General features: G+C 48.8%; 1 protein-coding gene across 7 annotated transcripts in view; it reads right to left on the reverse strand.

Moving 5' to 3' along the window:
• Positions 1-25648, reverse strand: part of CLIP1 (CAP-Gly domain containing linker protein 1) — a gene marked incomplete at both ends in the record, with an annotated part of 75685 nt that overhangs the window by 35735 nt on the left and 14302 nt on the right. Inside the window, 9 exons of one of the 7 annotated variants that reach the window (XM_080717482.1) lie at positions 4780-4995; positions 5075-5240; positions 7809-7965; positions 9505-9588; positions 10738-10795; positions 12168-12284; positions 14052-14996; positions 20182-20286; positions 24009-24041. In XM_080717482.1, the coding sequence (XP_080573608.1) occupies positions 4780-4995; positions 5075-5240; positions 7809-7965; positions 9505-9588; positions 10738-10795; positions 12168-12284; positions 14052-14996; positions 20182-20286; positions 24009-24041 (1881 nt within the window). Of the gene's footprint in view, positions 1-461; positions 2730-4779; positions 4996-5074; positions 5241-7808; positions 7966-9504; positions 9589-10737; positions 10796-12167; positions 12285-14051; positions 14997-20181; positions 20287-24008; positions 24042-25648 lie in introns of all 7 variants that reach the window. The other 6 variants (XM_080717481.1, XM_080717483.1, XM_080717485.1 and 3 more) reach the window with 6 other exon arrangements.

Raw genomic sequence — 25648 nt, forward strand, 5'->3', positions numbered from 1 at the left:
ATCTTCAACTCCAAATGAAAAGAACAGACATACTAAAATAGTTAGAAGCCAAATAGCAGACACCATAATTTAGGTTGCGGAGAGCCTCGCTAAGTTGCCGAGGCTGGCTTTGAACCTGCGATCCTCCTATCTCAGCCTCCCAAGTACTGGGATTACACCCGTGTGCCACCACACCCGGCTCTGGTCTTATGATTAAGCCCTTAGGAACCACAGTTAACTTTTCTACACATCTTCTCCTTAAATTAAGAAAAAAATCAATCCTTTTTATTCGCAGTTTGCAATTTTCTTTCCAAATGGGGAAAGACTACTGCAATTAGACATTTGGTATAAAGAATCACCCTTTTCAGACCACGAGGAGCAGCTGGAGACTCCGAGCAACGGATCCAGCACGGGGCGGATTCTCCTCCGTGCGATGCGCGCGGGGCGGGGAGTGACGAGGCGCCGGCGGGCCCTCACTGTACCGTGAGTGACTGCAGCGTCTCAAGCTCCCGAATCCTAAAGCTCAGCCGGCTCTTGTCCTTCCGCAGAGCACGGTTCTCACTCTGAGACTCCAGGAGGTTGGCGGAAACGTGGCTGTTGGTCTGGGCCAGCTGGCTGACCTCCTTCTGGAGGGCGAAGCAGCTGTCCTCCAGCCTCGCCTTCTCCTTCAGGAGCCCGTCCTGCCGCAGCAGCAGGTCTCTCTTCTCCGCCAGGAGCTCCTGGTTGTGTCGGACCGCCTGGGCTCTTTCGGTCACGGCCGCCTCGTGGCTCAGCCGCAGGTCCTCCAGGACCTTGGAGACGCAGCTGTGCAGCTCCTGCAGCTCCAGCTTGGACTCAGACAACGCGGCAAAGTCGCTCTTCAAGGTGTCGATGTTAGCCGCGAGGCGCGCCGTCTCGGCGCTCAGAAGCTCCTTCTCTTTAAGGATCTCCCCGACTTGCTGCTCCGCTTTGGCCTTCTCCTGGGCGAGTCCGAACTTCTCGGCCCGCAGCTGCTCCGTGCACGCCCGCAGCTGCTCCGCCTCCTGCTCGAGGAGCGCCATTCTCCCGTGGAGTCTGTTGCTCTCGTACAGGGCGGCCTCGCTGTCCTTGGCGCGGGCCTCTTTCTCCAGCGCCAAGGCCTGCTGCACCTCGCGGACCTCCTGGCCGAGGCGCTGGCACTCGTCCTGCAGGCCCAGGCCGTCCCGCAGCAGGAGGTTCTTCTCGCAGCAGCAGGTGGAGAGCTCGGCGTCGAGGTCCTCCTTCGCCTGCACCATGCTGCTGCGCTCTCTCTCGAGGCTCTTCTGGGCGCTCTGAGCCTCCTTCAGCATCGCGGACAGGTCGCACTTGCTGGCCGCCAGCTCCTGGTTCTCCTTCTTGCTTTCCAGGAGCTCTTTCCTCAGGGCGTCGACGCTGCCCAGCAGCTTCATCTTCTCGTGCACAATGATCCTTCTGTTGGCGGCCTCTTGGTCGTACTTCCTTTTGAGGTCGCCTATGGCTTTGATGGAACTCTCTCTCTTGGCCAGCAAGTCTCCGTTTTGCATTTCCAGCGCGGACTTTTCTTTCAGGAGACTCTCCTGCTGCTTTCTGAGCTTGGCGAGTTTTTGGCAAGCCAGCTCCTTCTCTGAAGTGAGCAACGTGAGCTTCTCGGTCAGGCTCAGCTCGGCCTGGGCGGCCTCCTCGGCGCGCTTGGCGAGCTCTTCCGAGACGAGCCTGTGCTCGCTGAGAAGCTCCTCCTTCTCGGCCAGCAGCCTCCTCTCGGAGGCGGCCAACGTCTCCTTCTCGTGGAGGAGCTGGATGCACTCGGAGTCGGAGATGGCCCGGCTCGCCTTGATCTCCTCCAGCAGCTTGGTGAGGCTGGCGTTGGTGGCCTGAAGCTGCCGCGCCTCCTGCTCGGCCTTCTTCAGCGCCTCGCTGGTGCCGTCCAGCTGCACGCGCAGCGCCGCCGCCTCTGTGCCCAGCAGCTGCTTGCCCTGCAGCGCGGCCTCCAGGTTCATGCTCAGCTTCTCCTGCCCCTGACGCAGCACGTCCTTCTCAAACTGCAGGTCTCTGTTCCTCTGCAGAAGCTTGTCCCGTTCTGCCTGCAGGGCCAGGCACGTGCTGTCGAGGCTCGACTGCCTCTCCATGGCAGACTTCTTCTCGGCGCCGAGCTCCTCCATCTCTTGGACCAAGGCCTTCTGATCCCTGGCCAGCTCCTCGTAGGCGCTCTGAAGCTTCTCAATGACGTCGTCCTTGTCTTTTGCCAAAAGGAGGTTTTCGGCAGTCAGCCTCTGGACCTGATCTCCCAGGCGCTCTCTGTCTGCCCTGGCCTTCTCGGACTCGGTCACCAGTGTCCCTTTGAGGAACTGGACCTCGTCCACGAGCGCCTGCACTCTCGCCATGGAAGTCTGCAAAGAGTCGTTTTCCACGTGGATCTTCAGGAGTTCGTCCTGAGCGACACTGATTTCTTTAAGCAGCTTCTCTCTCTCGACAGCCAACGCTTCCTGATCGAGATGTGCCTGCTGGTAAAGCTTTTCAAGATCCTGCTTTTCTTCTAAGACTTTCTCCTTCTCTAAGTTAAGGGTTTCATTTATTGACCACAGTTTCTGTTGGTCCTCCTGAAGCAAAGTTATCTTGGCCTCCACGTCTAGGAGCTTGGATAACAGAGACCCTTTTTCTAGCTTTAAAGAGTTCCCTTCCTGCGCGAGAAGCTGCTTCTCTGATTTCAGACCCCGCAGCTCTTCTGACATTAGCTCAATTTCTCTTTTGGCTGATGTTAACAGATAAGCTAGCGACTACAGAAACAAAACGTGGGAAGAATGAAGACAAAAATGAAATCAAGCGGACAGAGGCAAGCCCAAATAACTTCATTAGCTCACATTGTAGGAGTTGAGAATTTCCTCTAATAAACTTCATAGGAACGGTGTGACTACCGAGGAGGAGAAACTAGGGAAATAGAGCCCATAAAGGGACATTAGCCAAGCAAATTTAGTTCTGCAAAGTACACACATATGTATGCATACATACTTATACACACAATATAGACATATATTGTGTGTTGCTGGGGAATTGAACCCGGGGCATTTTAGCTCTGAGTTACACCCCAGCTCTATTTTATTTTTACTCTGAAACAGGTTTTCGCTAGGTTGACAAGCGAATCACTACTGAGGCTGGCCTTGAACCTGCAATTCTCCTATCTCAGTCTCCCAAGTTCTGGGATGACAGGTGTGTGCCACCACGCCAGGCTCACAAAGTGCTTATAAATCTATTAGCTTGCGTTCTTTGAAATGACTTGTGGAATTATTCCTGATAGAGTCCCTAGGAGATAAGGATGGTAGCTTCAAAACCATAAAAAAAAGCAGTAGTTTCACTTGTCTTCATGGCCTAAGACACTATTCTGCCATTCCAATGAACTGCTTATTGTTATCAAGAAAGGAATCGTAGAAGAACTTTATAAAAGAACTACAAAAAGTGAGTATATTTTAACTTAAAACGAGGGAGAAGATAAAAAGGGAAAGTGACCTAGTTTCTGTGTTGATAAGCTAACAGTGCTTCTGGAGACATTAAAAAGCTTTCCCTAGGAGTTTTTGCTTTCTTCTCTCTCTTTTCTTTGTTTTTTTTTTTTTTTTTTTTTTTTGGTGCTGGTGATTGAACCCCAGGCCTTGTGTGTGTGCGAGGTGAGGGCTTCACCACTAAGCTACATCTCAGCCCTTCTTTAAAACTTATTATTTTTTTTTTTTTTTTGGTGGTACTGGGGGTGGAACCCAGAGGCTTTCTACCTCTGGGCTATACTCCCAGACCTATTTTATATTTTTTATTTTGAAACAGGGTCTCACAAAGTTGCTGAAAACCTCACTAAGTAGCTGAGGCTGGCTTTGAACCTGTGTAATCCTCCTGTCTCAGCCTCCCAAGTGTGAGGATTACAAGCGTGCGCTACCACGCCCGGCTCTTTAAAACTTATTTTGACACATGGTCTTGCTAAAATGCCCAGGCTGGCCTCAAACCTGCCATCCTTCTGCCTCAACCTCTCCAGGGCTGGGCTACAGCATCCGACATGGCTGGTTTCCAAGCTTTTTTTTTTTTTTATGGTACTGGGGGTGGAACCCAGGGGCTTTTCTACCTCTGGGCTACACTCCCAGACCTATTTTATATTTTATTTGGAAACACAATCCCACTAAGTTGCTGAAAGCCTAATTAGCTGAGGCTGGCTTTGAACCTGTGCGATCCTCCTGTCTCAGCCTCCCAAGTGCTGGGATTATAAGCATGCGCCACCACGCCCGGCCAAGCTCTAACTTTTCATTCTTCCCACTTATCTCTGTCAACCAGCCTGGCTCTCCACTTCTTCCTCTTGCTTTCCTTTTTTCTTTTTTTTTTTTTTTTTTGGCACTGGGATTGAACCCTGAGGCATTCTACCTCCAAGCTACACCCCGAGGCTGATTTTTAAATTTCTCATTAGGTTGCCGAGGCTGGCTGTGAACCTGCGATCCTCCTGTCTCAGCCTCCCAAGTACTGGGACGACAAGTGTGCGCCACCACGCCCGGCTCTGCCTGTTTTCCTGCAGCCTGCCTCTCCTAACGCCAATGCAACTAGAGGAAGATTCCTTCCCACACCTGAGAGTACTGCAAGCAGGCAGGCAGAGCTCAGGCAACACGAGAGGCTTTGTGCCAGCTGGGGAGGCAGCAGAGAGGAACCAAGGGCTCCCCAGTCCATCCAGGAAAAGACCTGGAGCCATCACCGTCCCGCAGTGGGAAAAGCACCTGGCACACGAAGCTGAAGCCACAGAAAATGCAGGCACCGCGCAGCGGCAGAGGCCCGACACCCTCAGCGGCCCCACCGCCCGCGTACCTTGGCCTTGTCGGCCTGCGCCCGCAGCTCCTCCACCTCCTGCTGCAGGCCCCGGCTCTCCTCCTGGGCCGCCTGCAGCCTCCCCTCGGTGTCCAGCAGCGCTCTCTGCAGGTCCCGCAGCGCCTCCTCGTGCTGGCTTCTGCTCTCGGCGCTGGCCTGTTCGTACCTGGTTTTCAGATCCTGACACTGGTTGTGGCTGGTCTCCATCTTCTTCTCCTGCGGAGAGAGAGCGTTGGCCTGGCCCAAGCCGGACCACCGGCCGCCCCGCCAGCGAGCGTCTGTCCGCTCTCCTTACCAACTCCAACATTCTTTTCTCTAATTCTTTCTTCTCTTCCTCGTACTTTTTAGCTGCTTCCTGCTGGCTCTGCTCAGCTTTGAGAGTTATTTCCCCGATATTTTTCTGCAGAACACTTGTGTTTTCATTGGCCTTTGAAAGTTTTTGCTGTAATTCTTCTACACATCTGGAATAAAGTTTCAAAACAAGGTGCCAGATTTTACATAAGAAAATGCTTTAAGAATTAAAAGCATACTATGAATAACAATCGCATTAGTGATTATAAAATCCAAGTGATTAATAACACCTGAAATAGGCAAATGGAAATATAGCTTGCTTGAAAAATATTTTATTTATTTATTTTTGTGGTACTGGGGGTGGAACCCAGGGGCTTTCTACCTCTGGGCTACACCCCCAACCCTATTTTTTTTATAATTTATTTTGAAACTGGCTCTCACTAAGTTGCTGAGAGCCTCACTAAGTAGCTGAGGCTGGCTTTGAACCTGTGTGATCCTCCTGTCTCAGCCTCCCAAGCGCTGGGATTACAAGTGTGCGCTACCACACCTGGCTTGAAAAATATTTTTAAAAATTGTGAATTATGCTGGGCGTGGTGTCGCACACTTGTAATCCCAGCATTTGGGAGGCTGAGACAGGAGAATCACAGTTCACAGACAGCCTCAGCTACTTAGTGAGGCCATTTGCAACTCAGTGAGATCCTGTTTCAAAAAAAAAATAAAAAATAGGGCTGAGGCCAGGCATGGTGGCGCACACTTGTAATCCCAGTGCTTGTAAAGCTGAGACAGGAGGATCACACAGGTTCGAAGCCAGCCTCAGCTACTTAGTAAGGCTCTCAGTAACTTAGTGAGACCCTGTTTCCAAATAATGTATAAAACGGGTCTGAGAGAGTATAGCCTGGAGGTAGAAAAGCCCCTGGGTTCCACCCCAGTACTACCAAAAAAAAAAAAAAAAAAAAAAAAGGCTGAGGCTGTGGCTCGGAGGTAAAATGCCCCTAGCTTCCACCTTCAGTACTACAAAATAAATAAATAAATAAATAAATAAATAAATAAATAAATAAATAAATAAATATTGTGACTTATAAGATATTACATAATTGTGAGAGTTATAAGTATATTGTTTCTAATAATTATAAGTATATTGTTTTTAATAATTTAATACTTGTGAGAGTTATAAATGTATTGTTGAGAGTAAAAATTATTACCACTATGAGGATTTGTTATTTTTATTATAACAAAAAATAGGGCTAGGGGTGTAACTCGGAGGTAGAATGCTCCTGGGTTCCATCCCAAGTACTACAAAATAAATAAGTTTCTTCCTTCCCCATTAAACACTTGATTTTACATGACAGTTATGTAAAGAAAAACATCAAAGCAATAAGAACTTGAGAACAAAGACAAGAACAGACATTAGGAGGAAAGAAGTGCTGCCACTGATAAAGCACAGCGTGGAAAGAAAGACAGGGTCCTGGGACAATATGCCTGGATTGGAAACCTCAGGCAGGGCACCAGGAAGCCCTGGCTTCTTTTTCTTTTCCTTTGTTTTTTTTTTTTTTTTTTTGTGGTACTGGGGATGGAACCCAGGGGCATTCTACCTCCGAGGCACACCCCGGCCCTATTTTTGTTATTCTTTATTTTGAAACAGGGTCCGAGGTGCAAAGGGCCTTATTAAGTAGTAGCTGAGGCTGCCTGCAAGACTGGATCCTTCTGTGTCAGCCTCCCAAATGGTGGGATTACAAGTGTGTGCCACCATGCCCAGCTTGGCTTTTTTTTCTTTAAAACAAGAATAACACCCAGCCACTCAAGAGGCTGAGGCAGGAGCGTCTCAAGTTCAAGAACAGCCAGGTGTGTTGGCACATACTTGTAATCCCGGTACTTGGGAGGCTGAGACAGGAGGATCGCATTGTTACGTGCCTGCGATCCTCCTGTCTCAGCTACTTAGTGAGGCCCTCTGCTACTTAGACCCTGTTTCCAAATAAAAACTAAAATTGGTCTGGTAATGTAGCTCAGAGATAGAATGCCCCTGGGTTCAATCCGGAATGCCACACACAAGAAAAACAGAACTTGGGAGGCTGAGCAGAAGGATCACAGTTCGAGGACAGCCTCAGCTACTCAGTGAGGCCCTCTGCAACTTAGTGAGACCCTGTTTCAAAAAATAAAGAATAAAAAATAGGGATGGGGATGTAGCTCGAAGGTAGAATGCCCCTAGGTTCTATTCCCACTACTATATATATTAAAAAAAAAAAAAAAAAGCTCACTCAAGACTTTTCTGTCTTCTCCCCAACTGCCCCATATCCCTAATAATTTAAAAAAAATTTTTTTATGGTACTGGGAATGGAACCCAGGGGCATTTGACCTCTGAGCTACACCCCCAGACCTATTTTTTACTCTTTATTTTGAAACAGGGGCTCACTCACTAAGTTGCAGAGGACCTCACTGAGTGGCTGAGGCTGTCTGAGAACCACGATCCTCCAGTCTCAACCTCCCGAATGCTGAGATTACAAGCGTGTGCCTCCACACCCGGCTTCTAAACATTATAATAATAATTTTCTCAAAATTATTTTGAGTCTGAGACATTTCATGGGAGAGACTTCTAATCAGCAATACCTTTCAGCAGCAGCTTTCCGTGGCAAGAACACGGAACACGCAGCGTCCACGACACGCAGCGACCCTTAACATGTCGTCCTCCCCACCTCGCCCAGAGCCCGCCGGGCAGGCTCTCTGCCACCCCTCGCACACACCTGTCTTTCAGACGTAACTCATCGTTCATTTTTGTCAGCTGGGAAGAACTGTCTCCTGACATCTTCATTATTTCGGCGATGTCGTTTTCTAGCTTTTCCTTGGCTTTTATCAACTGCGCTTCTCTTTCACCCCTTTCTTTAAATTTTTCCTCCATATCTAAATAGAGAGAAGAAATAGCATCTGTGTTAAGAGCAAGAAAAAATGCCTGGATACCTCCCTGCCCTGGGGACATCTGCATATAGCAATCCCTGGCCAAAGGAAATCGCATCCCAACCAAGACGATGGCGATAAACAGGCCGGAGCCAAGAACAGTATAATAAAGGTAAATGCTCAGGGGGGCAATGAATGCGGAGACAGGTCCAGCTAGAGCACTCCTGGGGACTTTCCAAAGGGACTGGAATCAGAGTTACAGAAATATCTGCATCATGTTTCCAGCAGCACAGTTCACAAGAGCCAAATCATGAAACCAGGCCAGGTGTCCACGACAGGTGAACGGACGGCAAGATATGGTCTACGCACCACGGACTTCTCAACCACCAGAACAAAAGCACGCCACTTGCAAGAAGATGGACACACCTGAACAAGAGCATGTCAAGTGACATCAGCCGGTCACAGAAAGCGAAGGGCCTGTGTTTTCTCTTATATGCAAGAGCTAGGGAGTAATCGGGGTACCAGAGGGGCTTCAGATGTTGGAGAAGAAACCCCGGTGAAGACAGGAAGGTGGGCGAGGGGAAGGTGGGGAAGAGGGAGGATCCACGAAGGAATCATTTCCATTGAAATTATATACATATGTGGGAATACCAATGTCAATCCCAACACCCTGTCCAGGGATGGGGGATGGGGAGGAAGTCAGGGGGGAACCAGGTACTGTGTGTATGTGTGTCCACATCACTACAAACCACATATGATGTCAGACTATAATGCACCAATAAAAGCATATTAAAAAAATAAAGGTAAATACCACCCAAAAAAATTATAAAGGAAGCCGGGAGAGGTGGTACACACTTGTCATCCCAGTACTTGGGAGGCTAAGAAAGAACGATTGTAGTTTGCGGCCAGCCTCTGCTACTTAGTGAGGCCCTGCTTCAAAATAAAGAATTAAAAAATATGGCTGGGGGTATAGCTTGGAGGTAGAATGTGCTGGGTTCAATCCTCAGTACCACAACATAAAATAAAATTAAATAATTAGATCTGGAGAAAAGAAGAGAATAAATCAGGACACACCTGCTGCATCAGCCACGAGGCTGACGGGGCCGGAGTGGAAAAAGCCAGAGGAAGGAGGGTCTCAGATGAGATTTTTTTTTTTAATTGACCCTCTACTGCCAAGCCACACACCCAGCCTTATTTTATTTTTAAATTTGGAAACAGAGTCTCACTAAGTTGCAGAAGGGCTCAGAACGCCTCAGGCTGGCCGCGAACCTGCAATTCTCCTGTCTCAGTCTGCTAAGGATGACAGGTGTGCCACCATGCCTGGCTCGCTGGGAGATCTTGAACAGAGGTGACGGGGTTCATATGAAGGACAGTTGGGACTTGGGTCATGGCAGCAGCAAGAGAGGGGAGGAGGTGGAGTCGCATGATCTCATCTAATGAGGAAGGAGTAGGCCGGAAGAGCAGGCCTGTCACTGTAACATGCGACAAGCAACCCATCCTAGGAAAACGACCACATCTCATGCGTCGTCACCCGAGGCCTCTTACCTGATAAGTGCTCTCTCAGCTTCTCCAATTCAGAAGATAGCATCTTAAACTCGTCCTCCTTCTGGTGTAACTTATTCACAGTTTCTATTTAGGACAGAGTCAAAAGTTCAGTACATTTCATAACTAGTAGAATGTGCAGAGCTTGGCTCCCTTGGCAGCCAATCAAATCATATGCCCGTGGGATCTGAGGAGGACTAGTCAAAGGGTCTGCTGCGGCCCGACGCTGTTCTCAGTGCTAAGGAGGAAGCGTGTGGCTCTGGGCTCCAGCGCGCACGCCAGGCGGGTACCAGCAGCCTGCCCACACAGCTTCCCCCTCCTTTCACAGAGCTACTGACGACAAAACCTTAAATAAGATATTATGCCCCCACAGAAAACTGTTTTTTTTTTTTTTTGGTGCTGCATGTTGAACCCAGAGGTACTGTACCTCTAAGCTACACCTCCATCCCTATTTTTACTTCTTACTTTGAAATAAGGTCTCACTAAGTTGCAAAGAACCTCACTAATAGCTGAGACTGGCCGCAACCCTGCGATCCTCCTGTTTCAGCCTCCCAAGTCCTGAGATTACAACTGTGCCTCTAAACCTGGCTGAATACTTAACATCTGTGTGTATGTGGTATGGGTGATGGAACCCCGGACCATTCTACCTCTGAGCTACCAGCCCTATTTTATTATTTTATTTGGAAACAGGTTCTCTCTAAGTTGCACAGGGCCTCGCTGAGTTGCTTAGGCTCACCGTGAACTTTCAACCCTCCTCTCAGCCTGCTAAGTACTGGATTACAAGTATACACCACCATGCTCCGCTGAACCTTTCCTTTCCTTTTCTTTTCTTTCTTTTTTTTTGGTACTAGAAATTGAGCCCAAGAGCATTCTAGCTCCAAGCTTCATCCCCTAGCTCTGTTTTATTTTTATTTTGAAACAGGGTGTCACTAGGTTGCTGAGAGTCTACTTGCTGAGACTGTCCTCAAACCTGTGATCCTCCCAATTACTGGCATTACAAGCATGCGCCACCACACCTGGCTCAAATACTTACATTTTAACAAGCCTTAAGCCAAAAGAAAAAAATAACTGGGAGCGTGAGGCTTCGGCTTCGGGCAGCCAAAGGAGCTAAGTGTTCCTGCGTGGTGCGCGGCTTCTGGGGCAGCGAGGTTAGACCACGGGCTGTGTCTACCCTGTGCGCGTCGAGGCTGGCACCAACGTCCTAAAGCAACCTGCTCACACTTCCCCGAGACATACCTTGCATACTTTTCTGAACAGAGACTGCCTCCTCTGAAGCACTGGCAAACTTTTCTTTCTAAAGAGAGAAAAAAAAATGGCATATTCAGAAAAGAAAGATCTCAAGTGATAAAGTACCAGCTGTAACTACAAGAGCACCTACTCTAAGCCACCAGTGTTCTTTCATTAAAAGTAACACAACAGGTAGGTACAAATCCCCGCCAAAATGAATATGGTGCACAAGTGCACACATACACAGCAGGCAGTGGGCGTGCGTGTGGACACAGGTATGTGTGGGTATACATGTAGCTCGGTGTGAACGCACACACTTATGTAAGCTATGCACACACAGGTATACCATGATGCCTGGGTTGGGTCTGTTAGGCTGCTAGCCCTCAGAGAGCAAACTTCTCCTCAGAAATCTGCCTTAGATAATAAATGGAGCTCTAGTTTTGTTTGTTTTTTTTGTTTTGGTGATACTGGGAATGGAACCTGGGCCTTCTACTCTGGGCCCTCAGACCTATTTTATTTTTATTGGGAAACGGCCTCACTCACTAAGTCGCTGAGTCTTGCCATGAACCTGCGACCCTCCTGTCTCAGCCTCCCAAGTACTGGGATTACAAGCCTGCGCCACACGCCTGGCTCCCGGGGTAGATTTTCTTGTTGCCATTGTACCGTGGATTAAACTCAAGGACATTCTCCCGCCAAGCTACACCCCCAGTCTGATTTTATTTTTTATTTTGAAGTGGGATCTCACTAAGTTGAAGAGGGTCTCATGAAGTCGTTGGTCGCGAACCTGCGATCCTCCTGTCTCAGCCCCCCAAGTACTGGGATGACAGGCGTGTGCCATCACGCTTAGCTATTCATACCTAATTTTTTTTTTTTAAACTGGGGATTGAACCCGAAGGAATGAATACCTCTGAGTTACACCCCACCCCTATTTTTTGTTCTATATTTTGAAACAGGGTGTCACGAAGTTGTGGAGGGCCTCGCTAAGTAGCTGAGGCTGGCTGCAAACCTGCGATCCTCCTGTCTCAGCCTCACAAGTACCAGGATGACAGCATGTGCCATCATGCCTGGCTTTCCTCATACTCAATTTAAACCCACATTAAAAAAAAATTTTTTTTGAGGGGAGGGGTCTGGGGATGGAACCCAGAGGCATTTGACCTCTGAGCTACACCCCCTGCCCTATTTTTTATTCTTTATTTTGAAACAGGGTCTCACTGAGTTGTAGAGGGCCTCACTAAGTAGTTGAAGCTGTCTGAGAACCACGATCCTCCCGTCTCAGCCTCCCGAATGCCGGGATGACAAGCGTGCGCCACCACGCCCGGCTTTAAACCCGCAATTTGAAAGCGAAAAGAAATAGCTGCAATACTCTTCTTTATGGGAATGAGAAAAAAAGCCAGGAAGTGGCCAGAAGCCCCGAGATTCCGATTCCCACAGGTACTTACCAAAATCTGAAGTTCTTTTTCCAAAGTCTCTTTCACTTGACTGACTTCACTCAAGTTTTGCTGAAGGTTAGAAAGCTTTAGCTCCTTCCCCTGGAGCTCTTTGGTAATGCTACTAGCCTAACAGTTACATGGCATAGAAGCAAATGAACAAAAAAGAAACAAAAAAGAATGATAAGGAAAAAGTAAAACAAATGTAAAAAAAAACTTATGAGACAAACACAGCAAATTAAAACTGAAAGGAATAAAAAGGGTTTTTAAAAATTTTAATTCTAAGTAGCCAATGACTTTTCTTTTTCTTTTCTTTTTTTTTTTTTTTTTTATTTTTTTTTTTGGTGGTACTGGGGTTCCTGGAAGCCCTTCTACCTCCGGGCTACACTCCCAGACCTATTTTTACATTTTTTTAAAATTTGGAAACAGAGTCTCCTAAGCCAGCGCGTGCAGCTGGCTTTGAACCTGCGCGATCCTCCTGTCTCTGCCTCCCAAGCACGGGGAATTACAAGCGTGCGCCACCACGCCCGGCCGCCAATGACTTTTCAATCAGTTCTAGATATGACAGTCTCATGGCTGATTTTTTTCTTTTCGTGGTGGTGCTACGGATTGAACCCAGAGGCATTTGACCTCTGAGCTACACCCAGTCCTTTTTTTAATTGTTTTGTTTTGAAGTGAGGTCTCTCTAGTTTGCTAAGAGTCTGGCTCAATTGCCCAGGCTGGCCTTCCTGTGATCTTCCTGCCTTGCCTCCCAAGCTGCTGGGATCATAGGCAAGCACCACCAAGCCTGGCGGAGGTTTTCTGTTTTGGCCCTGGGGATTGGAGCCAGGAGGAGTCTTCCTCTGAGCACACCCCCAGCGCCATAAATACTGGGATTACAGGCACATGCCACTTGAATTCTTTATTTTATTTTATTTATTTACTCACTTTTGGGGCTGGTACTGGGGATCGGGCCCAGGGATGTTCTATCTCCAAGCTACACCCCAGCCCTATTTTAGCCTTTTTTTCCTTGAAAGAGTCTCACTACTTCTAGGGCTGTCCTTGAGCCCTTGATCCTCCGGTCTCAGCCTCTTAGATACTGCAATTACAGGTAAGCGCCACCCACCTGGCTGGGTTCTCTACTTTACACAGAAGATAGACTGGAACTAATTTTTATAGGCATTCACATTATATTCTGGAGATAAAGTAACAGTTCTAGATTCTAGAAAACCAAAATCAACTGGGTTGGTCCATTATTTTCTTCATTTTCCTGAGATAAACCGTACTTGAGAGCCCTGGAAGGTAATACATTAAATAATGCTCAAGCAGGAGTACCTGCAACGTTTTCTTTTTTGGAGGGGGGATTACTGAAGGTTGAATCCAGAGGCATTTGACCTCCAAGCTACACCCCCAGCCCTATGGTTGTTTTTTTTGTGTGTGTGGTGCTGGGGATGGAACCAGGGGCATCTACTTCTGAGCTACATCCTCAGCCCTATTTTTTATTCTTTATGTTGAAACAGGGTCTCACTAAGTGGTGGAGGGCCTCATTAAGTAGATAAGGCTGGCTGCAATCCAGTATCCTCCTGTCTCAGCCTCCCAAATGCTGGGATTACAAGCGTGTGCCACCACGCCTAGCTCCTATTTTTATAAAATAAAAATTTTATAAAATTTTAAGGTAAGTTGCTGAGGGACCTCACCTAGTTGCTGAGGCTGGCCTTGAACCTGTGATCCTCCTGTCTCAGCCTCCCAAGTTTGGGATTACAGGTGTGCTACCTTCCAGCCCAGCCCCCCGCCCCCACTATGTTTTCATTAAATCAGGAATTTGGAAGATGAACCAGCTCAACTCAAAAGTAACAAAGGATGGAAAATAAGAATAATCAAGGAAAGAAAAGAAAAGATGGAGGTGTCAATACGAACCTTGCCGCTTTCAGCTCTCTTTTCAATCTCTAAATTTCTAATCTGTTTCTCAGCGGCCTCAAGCTGCTGTCTAAGGGCCTCGGTTTCCGATTTACCTTCGGAACTGGCTTTCTGAAGCGCGTCAAGGTCCGCGAGCTTTTCTTCGGCAGCCTTGAGCTGTGATGTAAAATGACCAATAACCCGGGTTTGCTCATGGCATTTGGCTTGTAGTGCCTCTACCTCCTTTACCTTTAGCTCGGCTTCTTGTAATTTGCCTAACGTGTCTTCCATTTCGACGAGGTGCTGGTCCTCTGCTCTGTCCAGCCTCGCCTGGACAGCTTCCAGGCTGCTCTCCTTGTCCTTAATGACCTGCGTCAGCTTCTCCCTGAGAGCCTCCAGCTCCTGCGCGTGAGCAGACCGTTCGGAGTCTTGCCGACTCTGTAAGTTTTCTATTTTGTGCTGGTAATCGAGCTTCAGTCTCTCTATCTGTGTCTTGAGCTGGGCAAACTCGGCCGTGTCGGTTCCGACGCCTTTGCTGAAGGAGGCCTTCAGCTCCTCCATCGCCTGCTGGTGAGATGCGATGGCCGTCTCCAGCTTGGACTTCCACAGAGCTATCACGTCGGAATTCTCCTTGTTGGCGTGGTCCAGCTTGCTTCTCAACGACTCGTTCTCTTTGGCAAGTTTCTCTGTGGCCGCGTGAAGAGCCTTGATTTCCTTCTCATACGTCTCTTCTCGGGCCCTGGAGAGCTCCTTTAAGGAAGCTACTTCCTTCAGGTGGTCAGTATGGGTGACTTCTAACTTCTCTTGCAGAGAGCTTATCTCCTGCAGAAGGGACAGCGACGTGTCCACGTCCCCAGCAGGCTTACTGGACTCCAGCCTTCTTCGGAGCTCGGCTACTTCCTGTACTCTGAGTGCTAGGTCCTTCTCGAGCTCCATTATCCGTGACTTCTCTGATACTGTGGCCACCTATTAACACCAGTCCAAGAAAAAGAGATTATTTAGATCGTGAGTCGCTGATAATGTTCTTTGACCCTAAAGGATTTTTTCTTGTTTTTGTTTTTTTTGGCACGTGAGACTGAACCCAGGGGCACTCTACCTCCGAGGTACGCCTCTATCCCCTAGCCCTTCTAATTCCGAAACAGGTTCTTTCTAAGTCGCTGATATTGGCCTTGAACCCGAAATCCTCCTATCTCAGCCTGCCAAGAACTGGGGTCACAGGGGTGCGCCACTACACCTAGCAGACCTAAAGACCTTTAAGAACTATGCCTTGTGAAGCAGAGGTCAAGCTCCTACAAATGCTGACACATGAATGTGTCCCTCAGTGTGCTAATGGCTAAGCCCAATTCTGGTAGCCCCAATGAACAATCTTTGGCAAATGTGCACCATTTTAAGATGCTAAAGGAATCAATTGAAAATGAATGGCCGGGCGTGGTGGCGCACGCTTGTAATCCCCGTGCTTGGGAGGCAGAGACAGGAGGATCGCGCAGGTTCGAAGCCAGCCACGCGCGCTGGCTTAGGAGACCCTGTTTCCAAATAAAAATGTAAAAATAGGTCTGGGAGTGTAGCCCGGAGGTAGAAGGGCTTCCAGGAACCCCAGTACCACCAAAAAAAATAAATAAAGAAAGAATAAAAAATAGGGCAGGAGGTGTAGCTCAGATGTCGAATGCCCCTGGGTTCCACCCCCAGACCTGAAAAAAAAAAAAAAAAAGAAAATGAATGGACTGAGCTTAAGTTAATCCCCAAATAGTTCTTTTTCCTTTAAAGGAAAAGAAATCAGAGAGGTGGACCATTACTCTCAAAGAGCTCAGGTATGTCTGGCCCTGGGGCTAGTTCTTCCCACTGCACTGTGCTCGGGCTGCATAACCATGGCTGCACCTGATGCTGGGATGTACAAAGCTGTGCAGTCCAGGAGGAAGCGGCCAACCACATACAGCCACTGAGTAGGCAGAGAAAAGCGGCTCATCCAAGGTGAGATGCACCCAGCTCACCAGGAAAAGAACATAAAGTATCTTTTAGGCTGGGCGTGGTGGGGCACGCTTGTAATCCCAGTATTTGGGAGGCTGAGACAGGAAGATAACAGGTTCAAGGACAGCCTCGGCAATGTAGTGAGACTATTATCAACCTAGAGAGACTCTGTGTCAAAACAAAAATAAAATAGAGATGGGGATGTAGCTAGAGGTGGAATACCCCTTGGCTCAATCCCCAGCACCAAAAAAAAAGTCTTATGTAGTCGGGCGTGGTGGCGCATGCTTGTAATCCTGGTATTTGGGAGGCTAAGACTGGAGGATTGCAGTTCGTGGACAGCCTCAGCTACTTAGTGAGGCCCTCTGCAACTCAGTGAGACTCTGTTTCAAAATAAATAAAAAATAGGGCAGGTGTAGCTCGGAGGTTGGATGCACCTGGGTTCCATCCCCAGACCCGAAAAAAATAAATAAAATAAAAAATAAAAAGTCCTATGCAAATCATATCAAGAAATAATATTTTGGATATCCTTGTTTATTATTAAAATTCACTTCACCTATAGCTTACTATAAAGTTAACATTGGTACCAGAAAACTACATTTGATATCTATGGCTTGCACTATTACACAGCTATCCATGGCATTTGCTATCAAAAGGCCTGACACAGCCAGGTGTGGAAGTGCACGTCTGTCACTCCAGTCCTTGGGAGGCTGAGCCAGGAGGATCCCAGGTATAACATGGAGGCGGAATGCCCAGTCCCATCCCTAGTGCCACAATAAACAAAGAGCCTGAAACTACCTATCAAATGTTCAACAAATAACACATCTGTAGGACTGAAGCCTCAGCGGGACGATGACAAATGTACTTATTTCTTTTAAAAACAACAAAGTAAGGATACTTACTTACCTGCAATTAATTGCGCACTAGAAGCCTACTGGAGGCCCCCTTTCTGGATTTTACGATTCTATCAAGCGTCTGACGTACACACCTTGCCCCCTAAGCCTGCGGTTCCTGCCATGAGTCAGGAACGCATGTCTGAAACTCAGGTTCCTGGCTGCTCCCGCGTATTTGACTACATGTGCTCTAAGTTTATAAGAAGCAAACACCCCAGGCTAGGAGAAACATGTTCTTAGCTTGTGTCCTTCCAGTTTACAAAATGACCAGGGCCATCTGTTAGGCAGTCAGCCGGCTTAGCACTGGGGCCATGTGGAGAATGGTAGCTTCGGGCATGAAAAATTATTGGACTGATCTGGGAAACAGAAAGGCACACACGTTACTTAGAAACATCAGCGAGTCCTAAATTTTAAGGATCAGAATTGCTCTGGATTTCAGACTCCTCTCCTACACGACCTTCATTTGATTTTTATCTCGTGTGTGTGTGTGTGTGTGTGTGTATTGCTGCAGATTGAACTCAGGGCATTCTACCTCTGAGCTACACTCCTAGGTCTATTTTATTTTTATTTGGAAACGGTCTCACTAAGCTGATGTGGGCTCACACTGAACCTGCGATCCTCCTGTCTCAGCCTCCTAAGTACTGGGATGACAAGCGTGCGTCACCACGCCCAGCCACAGTACCTTTATTAGGACAGAAAATAAGGGATAAGTTTCTTTCATTTCCTCTGTTCATCTGTACGCACTGCGATATAGATAAAATGCCCACAAAAAAAGATGCGAAAGCAGAGGACTTTCTAAAACTGCACAACAAGCCGGGCGTGGTGGCGCACGCTTATAATCCCCGCGCTTGGGAGGCGGAGACAGGAGGATCGCGCAGGTTCGAAGCCAGCCTTGCTGGCTTAAGAGACCCTGTTTTTAAAAAAAATAGCCGGGCGTGGTGGCACACGCTTGTAATGCCCGCGCTTGGGAGGCAGAGACGGGAGGATCGCGCTGGTTCGAAGCCAGCCGTGCGCGCTGGCACAAGAGACCCTGTTTCCAAATAAAAATGTAAAAATAGGTCTGGGAGTGTAGCCCAGAGGTAGAAGGGTTTCCAGGAACCCCAGTACCACACACACACACACACACACACACAAAATCCAATAGGGCAATGGTTCTTAGTCATAAAACAGTCAGCTTGAGGGACTGCCAAGTGAAAATAACACGACTATTCAGTAATGTGGGATTTTCATAAAGAACGTGTGTGTGTGTGTGTGTGTGTGTGTGCGCGCGCGCGCGCACGCGCGCACATTACTATGGCCTGAATCCAGGGGCATACGACCTCCAAGTTATACCGCCAGCCGTATTTTATTTTTTATTTTGAAGCAGGGCCTCTCAAGTAGCCGAGGCTGGCCATGACCTATGATTCTCAACGTCTCCAGACTCCCAAGTATGGGGATTACGGGTGAGCGCCAGCGTACCTGGTAACACTTCTATTTTTCATTTTATTTCCCAAAGTGTGTTCTTAATCAAAGGTATGAGTCTGCCTCCCCAAATAGTTTGAGGCCAAAAAGGCTAAGGTTTTAAATTTTTAAATTTATTTTGCGTGTGTGTGGTACTGGGGACTGAATGGAGGGGCAGTCTCTCTGAGCTATACCCCCAGCCCTATTTTTTATTCTTTCTTTGAAATAGGGTCTGAGTTGCAGAGGGCCTCACTAAGTAGCTGAGGCTGGCTGTGAACCTGCAATTCTCCTGTCTCGGCCTCCCGAGTACTGGGGTAACAGATGTGTGCCACCACACCCGGCTCTGACAGGTTCTTTTTTGAGGGGTGGAAATTGAGCCCAGGGGAATTAATACCTTCAGGCTACATACCAGCACTATTTTTTTGTTCTATATTTTGAAACAGGGTCTCACTAAGTTGCACACAGCTTCACTAAGTAGCTGAGGCTGGCTGCAAACCTGCGATCCTCTTGTCTCAGCCTCCCACATACTGGGATTACAAGTGTGGGCCACCACGCCCGGCTCAATTCCTTATCCTGACAATACTAAGATGTGGGCGAGGAACCCAGAAGTCATAGGTACCTCTAACTAGCCAGCCAGCCGCGCTAAGGAACCTCCACCAGCCAGTCCCTGCTATTTCCTAGTTCAAGTGTTTGGCACGAAGGCAACGAAGAAATGCCACCAAATTAATATTCGCTTTCTCTCCTCCTCACCGAACACACCTCCTTCTGCCTGTCAGGCAGGTAAGAACAATTTCCTTCTTCTTAAGAAGCAGAAACTTATGATTTAGAGGAGGAAGAGTACTCAGTTGTTTGGGTTTTTTTAAATCAGTGATTTCTCATCAAGAGAAATGTCTACAAACACAAATTCAAAAGAAAAAAATCAGGAAGCCAACACTGATCAGAGACAGAGTGATTTTTAAAAGTTTAAAGTAAGGCCAATCATAGTCAAATCCCTGATTTCAAAGGAATATATGAACACGTATTTTTATATGTGAGAGCCTGAACAATGTCTTGTCTTTCAGCACCAGGGCTCCCCCTGGTGGTGACGGAGAGCACAGACTCGGGCTGAGAATCCTGGCCACCATTTTCATTAGCTGTGTGCCCTGGGCCAAGTGCTCAGCCTCTCCGTGCCTCTCAGGCCGCCCCACAAAGGCGCACACCGCGCATCCCCTAGGGTGTGATGAGCCTGAATGAAGCTCGCAGAGCGCTGGCAATGAGCTCGCTGTGTTCTATGAACGTGTCAATAAATCTAAAAACACATGACAAGTGTCTGGCTCCAAGGCCAAGCTCGGTGAGCTGGGGACAGTAAGAAGCCATTCTGTTCCCAACAAATGTGTCCCTCCTCGGCAGTGAGACTTTCATCTCCTGGGGACAGACAGGAGGCAAGTGCAAGAGAGATCAGCTATCAAGAAAAAAGAAACGAAAAAGAATACTGAGGTCAGAGTCCTTAACTCTCTTTTAAAAGAGCCAAGGTTTCCATTTAACTTCCCCCCAAGCGGCCTGGGGGAAAAGCTGGGCAATAACATAAAATTCTTTAGAACATCCAGCCCCTGAGGCGCTGAGAACGCGCAGGACGGAGTGCGGCACCGCGGGAGATGCAGCGCGCGGCTCTCAGCACCAGGCGTCTCGCCGGCCGTGGGCTCTGGGCGGCGGACCCGCACCTCCGGACCTTCCCGGGGCAACAACGAGTCTTTGCTCTTTGGACAAAAGTGGGGCTGGAGACCGCGGGCCGGCACGGCTCGGGCTCGGGAGCGCGCCAGCCGGCAGGCCCCGGGTGCCACCCCTCGCGCGCGGCCGCTGGGAGACGGAGGCGTTACCCTAGTGTCTTCTAACTCCCTCTGGAGTTTCTCAGCCTTGGTCCTTTCAAAGAGCAGGCTCTGTTCAAGCTCCTTAATGCGGGCATGCTCCAGTTTGGTCTGCGTCTGTTAGTAAAAGGAAGAGGAAAAGAACACAACAGTGCCACCGTGACACGCCAGACAGGAGCGGAGAGAGCGGCATGCAGGCCGAGCCACCGGCACCCTGGTCAGAGGAGGGCACCGAGGGAGAGGAGGGCGAGGGGGAGCGGGCACGGAGGGCGAGTCGGTGGGAAAAGGAAGAAAAGAAAATAATCATGGCAAACACACGAGGTAGGATGAAGCGTCAGACACATGCAGCCCCCAACAGGTTACACTGCTCAGCGAAGTTTACCAGCTCACATTAGAAGAGTTAATATTCCTCGAAGCTGCCCTCTTCCCGCCACCCGGCTGCGGCTCCCGGAAACTGACGTAATGTAAGGGGCTCGGTGACTGCGCAGGGAGGACTGACTCTCAGGAGGATGCGTGCTCGCGGCTGGATGTGGAAGGGACCACAGCGCCCGACACCGGCCAGAGTTCAGCGAACCCGTGGGGCAGAGCTGTGGACCCGGCCTACAGTTTGCCAGGAACCAGGGTCAAGAATTAACGCTACTGACAGAAATCTGGAACTGGAGCTAAAGGAAGACACGGCACCGAGCTCTGCAGAGTGGGAAGGGTCTGCCTGAGGCGCTCCGTGCTCAGCCACAGGGATTTACCAGAGGCTGTTTCTAGAGGGTTGTGGGGGAAAAAAGGTTGACAAGAAGATTCTGCGCACCTGCAAGCCCAGGACTTGGGAGGCTGAGACAGGAGGATCACAGGTTGGAGGCCGGCACAGGGTAACTTAACAAGCCCCCTTTTCAAAATAAAATATTAAAGAGGAGCCACCCGTAGTGGCGCTCGCTTGAAATCCCAGCATTTGAGAGGCTGAGACAGGGGGATCATGGTTCACGGCCAGCCTCAGCTACTTAGCGAGGTCCTTTGCAACTCAGTGAGACCCTGTTTCAAAAGAATAAAAACTAGGGCTGGGGATGTAGCTCGGAGGTAAAATGACCCTGAGTTCCATCCTCCAGTACTGAAAAAAAAAAAAAAAGAATAATAAAAACTAGGGCTGAGGGTGTAGCTCGGAGGTAGAATGCCCCTGGGTTCCATCCCCAGTGCTGCAAAAATAAACAAACAAACAAATACATAGGGCTGGGGTGTCACTAGAGGTAGAATGCTCTGGGCTCGGAGGGACAGAGGCATCGACACGCCCACACCTCCTTCTGGCCACCTCGCCTGCCCAGGCCATCACTGTAAGCAAGTGGCGACACCCAGGAAACTTAGCCATCCTGTGGGTCTCACTGGCCTGCTCTATCGGCATAGACCACCACAGGCAACCGGAAATTGCCAAAGTGACCCCGAGCCCTGCAGAGCGTGCGGAGGGGAGGTGGGCGACAGGACCAAGTGAGAAGCATCTTCTCTCACTCTGCTGGGGCTCCAGGGATGTCCGTCCATTCTAGAAGCCACTTCGCTGCTTCTGAGTCAGGTTAAACAAACCATCGTGGGATATTTAAAAGGCCAGCGAAAAACAGTCTTTGAAATCCTCAAAATGTGCATTTCCTACTTTCCAAAACAAATTTCTACATCTCTGGGGGGGGGGGAGACATCCACCTGCTTCAGTTCTTTACCCTTCATAAAAATAGTAATAAAATAAAACTTGGAATCCAATTTTCTGATAGTCTGCTGGGCCCACATGTGGCTCAGACAGGTGTTTAATTTATCTATTTTAACAAGAATCTAATCCAGGCCAGGCATGGTGGCGCACGCTTGTCATCCCCGCAGTTGGGAGGCGGAGACAGGAGGATCGCGCAGGTTCGCAGCCAGCCGCGCTGGCTTAAGAGACCCAGTTTCCAAATAGAATATAAAATAGGTCTGGGAGTGTAGCCCAGAGGTAGAAGGGCTCCATCCCCAGTACCACCAAAAAGAACCGAATCCAGATCTATATAATTAGAGCCACAGCCTCAGAAACTGAAATCCAAAACATGAAGAGCAAAGAGCGGGTCCTTCCTCCTCCTCGCACTGGGACTGAACCCAAGGACATTCTACCTCGAGCTCTACCCCCAACTCTATCTCATTTTTATTTTGAAACAAGGTCTCATGAGTCTCACTCCCTGCCGCGGCTGGCTATGAGGCCAGGACCCTCCTGTTTCGGCCTCCCAGGTACTGGGATCACAGGCTTGCGCCACCGCACCCGGCACCCTTTCCTCTGTGATCCTGAGTGAAGAGTCCTCTGGGTTTAAGGTCACTCCCTGCTGACAAAAAGTGGGCATTCGTTTACTGTGATCTTCAAACCCCCTCACAGGGTGTGCACACGAACAGCCTGGGTGCCGCGGGGAGGGGAGCAGCGATCCAGGGCCCCCCAGTGAGCCACGGCCAGAGGAGGACAGGATGCTGAGCGGGACGCCCCTCCCTTTCCAGGGATCACTTTCTCAGAACACAGCGGCTCGGCTCGGGGTTTCCATGAGCACAGTCCCAGGACGGACTTGTAAAGGCCTTGGGGAAGCGCAGAGGGGCAGGAGCAAGGGACCCATGCATGCTGATGCAGGCAGCTGCCTGTTCTAGAAGGAGAAGAGGGACCCAGAGACCTGGAGGAGCTTCGCAGAAAGGACCCGCCAGAAGGCAGACCCTTTCAAAGGTGCTGCCGGAAGACCTGATGGGAAAGGTGCTGTAGTTTCCTTCTTTTGGGCCGGCCAATCAAAGCAAAAGGTCTTTAGGTTCCCTTTGGTTGGCATCGCAGCTGGAGGGGGACCTAGAAGCCACGCCCTCAAGGCTGCTTTGGGAAGGTTTCTATTAGGTGTTTGATCTTAACAGAGAAAAGAAGGAAAAAACAGGCAGATCCAGCAGAACTGCTACAGAAAAAGCTCCCTTTGATAGGAAAGTTATTTGGTCATTTTGTGCATGTGGTGCTAGGAAGCAGATCCAGGGCCTCATGCACGCTAGGCAAGAGCCCTACCACCGAGCTATATCCCGGTACCAACGGTAAGTTTAAAACACAGTGCCAAAAGCCAGGGGCAGTGCCACACGCTCGTAATCCCAGACCTTGGGAGGCGGAGGCAGGAGGACCGCAGGTTCAAGGACAGCCTCTCAGCAGCTGGGAGTGTAGCTCAGAAGTAGAATTCCCCTGCATTCAACCCCCAATTTAAAAAAAGACAGAAAATTCAGTAATGATTACCCTCCATAGTTTCCACAAAAAATAAAAACAAAAACACACAGTGTCTTCATGAACACTGGGCCTCTAGCTTCAGAACTAGGGGAAACGCCGCAGCCAAAGGAGTTTGAATTTCTTATCAACGGCACTGGTGGGCTCTGGCCAGCAGGCGGCGCTCAAATCAAAGCAATGGGGCTGGGGATCTGGCAGGTACCTGCTCAGCCTGGGAAACTTGCCCAGCATTCCTACAACTCCTCCATCTAACTTGTCCCGGGCTGCAATCAGCTAACATCCTTTTTGGAATACGTTTACTAAAATTAAGAGACATTGTGAATTACAAGGAAAGCCAGATCCTGCCACTCAGGACAAAAGGTTTCCCTTTGGCAAGAGCTATTTATAAAGCACACACTTGCTGTTGAGTGAAGTTAGGGAGCTCAGGCATTACACACAATTTCCTTAGGACATCGATGTCATCGCTGGGAGAGCTACATGCACAGAAACATGAAGGTCAAGGCCCCAGGGTCAGCTAATGCAGCTAGTATTCGAGTGTATCAATACGCGTTTCCATCTGGAATCACTGTGTTAACATGAGTTAACATATCCACACAGTTAAGTGGCCTCTTACATTCTCAGGATCTTCAGAAAGCTGGCTCTTTTGCTATCAGTAAAAAAATAAAAAAATTAAACAATAACAAAAAAAGAGATTCAACTGAAGTTTCAACATGTGTTAGTGTTTCAAGATAGCTTTATTTGATTAATTTCAAGTAAGTTCATCAGACAGACTGGCCTGATGTGTTTTAACCCGACTCTTCCTAACGCCAGGTAATTGTTATGAATTATGACGATGTGAAACTTCTACTGAGGTTCTGGGCTGGTTTGAAATGGATGGAAACGACACAAACATCAACTGAAAGGAGGTGACTGTATGAAAGGGGTGGAGAAGGTGTCTATTCAATTAAAACGTTACATTCTGGATCCTACGGGACTCAGGACGTGCCCCCCGCCCCCCGTTGGCTCTAAAGATGCGTCTACTTCTGAACCAAGACAGCCCCGTTTGGAGGCCCTAAAACGTCAGCACAGTGTGGCTGCCAACAAGCTCCGCAGTTGGATTGTCATGGCGGCAGGAATGATCTTCCGAGAACTGCACCGACAAGTGCAGTTTCTACTAAAATATTACAGATTAAAGTCTTAAAAATCTGCAAAATTTGAGATTAATAATTTACATTTTTACTCATATATCTGGCAGTGGCTCAAAAAGCAACAAAACCAATTCCTTAACTGTGGCGTCTAATTAAAGACGAATATGAATGACTTTACGAGAGAAGGAGCCTGAGAGTGAAGGGAAATCCACATGAATTGAATATTAGGATGCCAGGAAAGCCGAAACAGAAATCGCTCTTGCTTTTTTGCCCTGGTAACTTTTTCCCTGTGGTGCAGAGGACGAGGCCAAAGGCCTTGCAGAGGCCAGGCAAGTGCTCCACCGCCGAGCTGCAGCCCTGGGGCCGGCACTGGGTGTGTGTGTGTGGCACTGGGGACCGAACCCGGGGCGCTCTACCGCGCCCCCAGCCCCAGCCCTTTTTATTTTGAAACAGGGTCTCACTTTAGCGAGAGCCCTGCTAAATTGCCGAGGTTACCTGGGATTCTTCTGCCTCAGCCTCCCAAGTACTGGGATCACAGGCGTGCCACCACACCCAGCTAAAAATCACCTATTAGAATATATAATCTGTTTCTTTTATAGAGTTGTACACATTTGCCCCTCTGAACTGAAAAGCAAAGCTGAGCTAAAGCAAGGAGCTTTCTTATGGACAATGACATTTAAGATGCTCTTTTAAGGGCCGGGTGTGGTGGCGCACGCTTGTAATCCCCGCGCTTGGGAGGCAGAGACAGGAGGATCGCGCCGGTTCGAAGCCAGCTGCGCGCGCTGGCTTAGGAGACCCTGTTTCCAAATAAAAATGGTCCGGGAGTTTAGCCCGGAGGTAGAAGGGCTTCCAGGAACCCCAGTACCACCAAAAGAAAAAAATAAATAAATAAAAAATAAAATGCTCTTTTAAGATGTCATTTCTATCCTAGCACCACACACACACACAGGCCATTTCTAATCATCACAGGAAAGACACCCTTTCCCTGAAAACAGCTTTCAGCTGAGGACACGGTGCCAGGCGCATGACGTGGCTGAATCCAATTCAGGCTTTGCATTTTGAGAAGAGTAGTGCCCACCGCTCTGACGGGCCGGGGTGCGGCCGCCATGGGCCCCAGGTGGCACCT

Source organism: Muscardinus avellanarius (genome assembly GCF_963383645.1).
Source record: "Muscardinus avellanarius genome assembly, chromosome: 21".
NCBI lineage: Eukaryota > Metazoa > Chordata > Mammalia > Rodentia > Gliridae > Muscardinus > Muscardinus avellanarius.